This window comes from Mus caroli, chromosome 6 (assembly GCF_900094665.2).
Source record: "Mus caroli chromosome 6, CAROLI_EIJ_v1.1, whole genome shotgun sequence".
Classification (NCBI taxonomy): domain Eukaryota; kingdom Metazoa; phylum Chordata; class Mammalia; order Rodentia; family Muridae; genus Mus; species Mus caroli.
Window position 1 is genome coordinate 116699728 of NC_034575.1, and position 1180 is coordinate 116700907.

Below are 1180 nucleotides of genomic sequence, written 5' to 3' on the forward strand. Positions count from 1 at the left end.
ATATCATTGCTTGTCTTTTGCAATCGCCCAATGTATGTGTTCTAGAATAACAGAAATTGAGCCATGCAAAGATTTCCCAGGTATCTGTAAAAGGAGAAAAGCCAAAGCCATGCATCTTTCAAATCACCTTGACCATGAAGAGTGTCAGCTCTAGTCTCTTTCTAGAAGCAAGAACCTATTACAATGCCCCATCTAGATGCCAAGGCAATGACCCAGGGAGGGCCATCAGATAGGTGACCAATCACCAGTGTCTGCTGTGAGAGGTGACCCAGCNTTTGGTGAAATGCTAGGCCTNAGTTGCAGTTGATTACCCAGAACCATTAGTATATTTCTGAATCAAACAGTGTCAGGCAGTGAGAAATTGAATCTGTCAATTATACCCAAGATACTGTTGTAAAATTATTGNTAATTAGTCCCTAGACAGTGCATATTATGCCCTAATATAATAGAAAATGCCAGATTATTTTATAATTCCCCCTAAATTCTACCAGATTAACCAACTACTGATCTATACGGTTTAATATGCACCATTATTTTCTCCTTTGTTAGCTGGATGGCCGTGGCTGCTTTTCGCAGCTAGTGAAAACCAAGTCTTTCCAGCTAAAGAGGCAAGAGTATGAGATGCAGCTTGATGTGAATGCCAAGATCCAAGAAGAAGGAACAGGTTGTGTGTTGAGGAGTGTGGGGGAAGTATATGATATGGATTGTTGCTTGGCCCAAATTATGAACTGTAAGGAAGGAGATAATGGTATAAGAAATTCGCCGACATCAGCCTTCAACAAAAGAAAACCTTTGCTTCTGTTTCAGGTGTGGAAGAAACTGGTAAAGGGCTCACTAAGATCACAAGAACTATAACGAAACTATCATTTGTGAACGTGGATACACATTTCAGACAAGGAATTCCTTTCGTTGGGCAGGTGGAGTATCTTTCAATTCATTAAGCCATGTGCTATCAAAACTCACATCATAGGTATAAAGTCTGCTAAAATTATACCTGGTTAGCCAAAGGAAAAAAATACTGTACACACACACACACACACACACACACACACACACACACATGCCATAACCAAATGTCTATGATCTAACCAAAAGTTAAAGTTAACAAAAAATCAATGTATTTGTCTTAAATTGTATATGAAGTCTTTAAAATCACCTGAAAGATGTATCAAGTTACCTT

General features: G+C 38.8%; 1 protein-coding gene across 1 annotated transcript in view; it reads left to right on the forward strand.

Annotated features, from left to right (window-relative positions):
* The window catches only part of LOC110295776 (alpha-2-macroglobulin-P), a 37157-nt gene that overhangs the window by 2980 nt on the left and 32997 nt on the right, over positions 1-1180 (forward strand). The window contains exons 3-4 of the mRNA XM_029478258.1: positions 550-664; positions 808-917. Coding sequence (XP_029334118.1) covers positions 550-664; positions 808-917 — 225 coding nt within the window. The remainder of the gene's footprint in view (positions 1-549; positions 665-807; positions 918-1180) is intronic.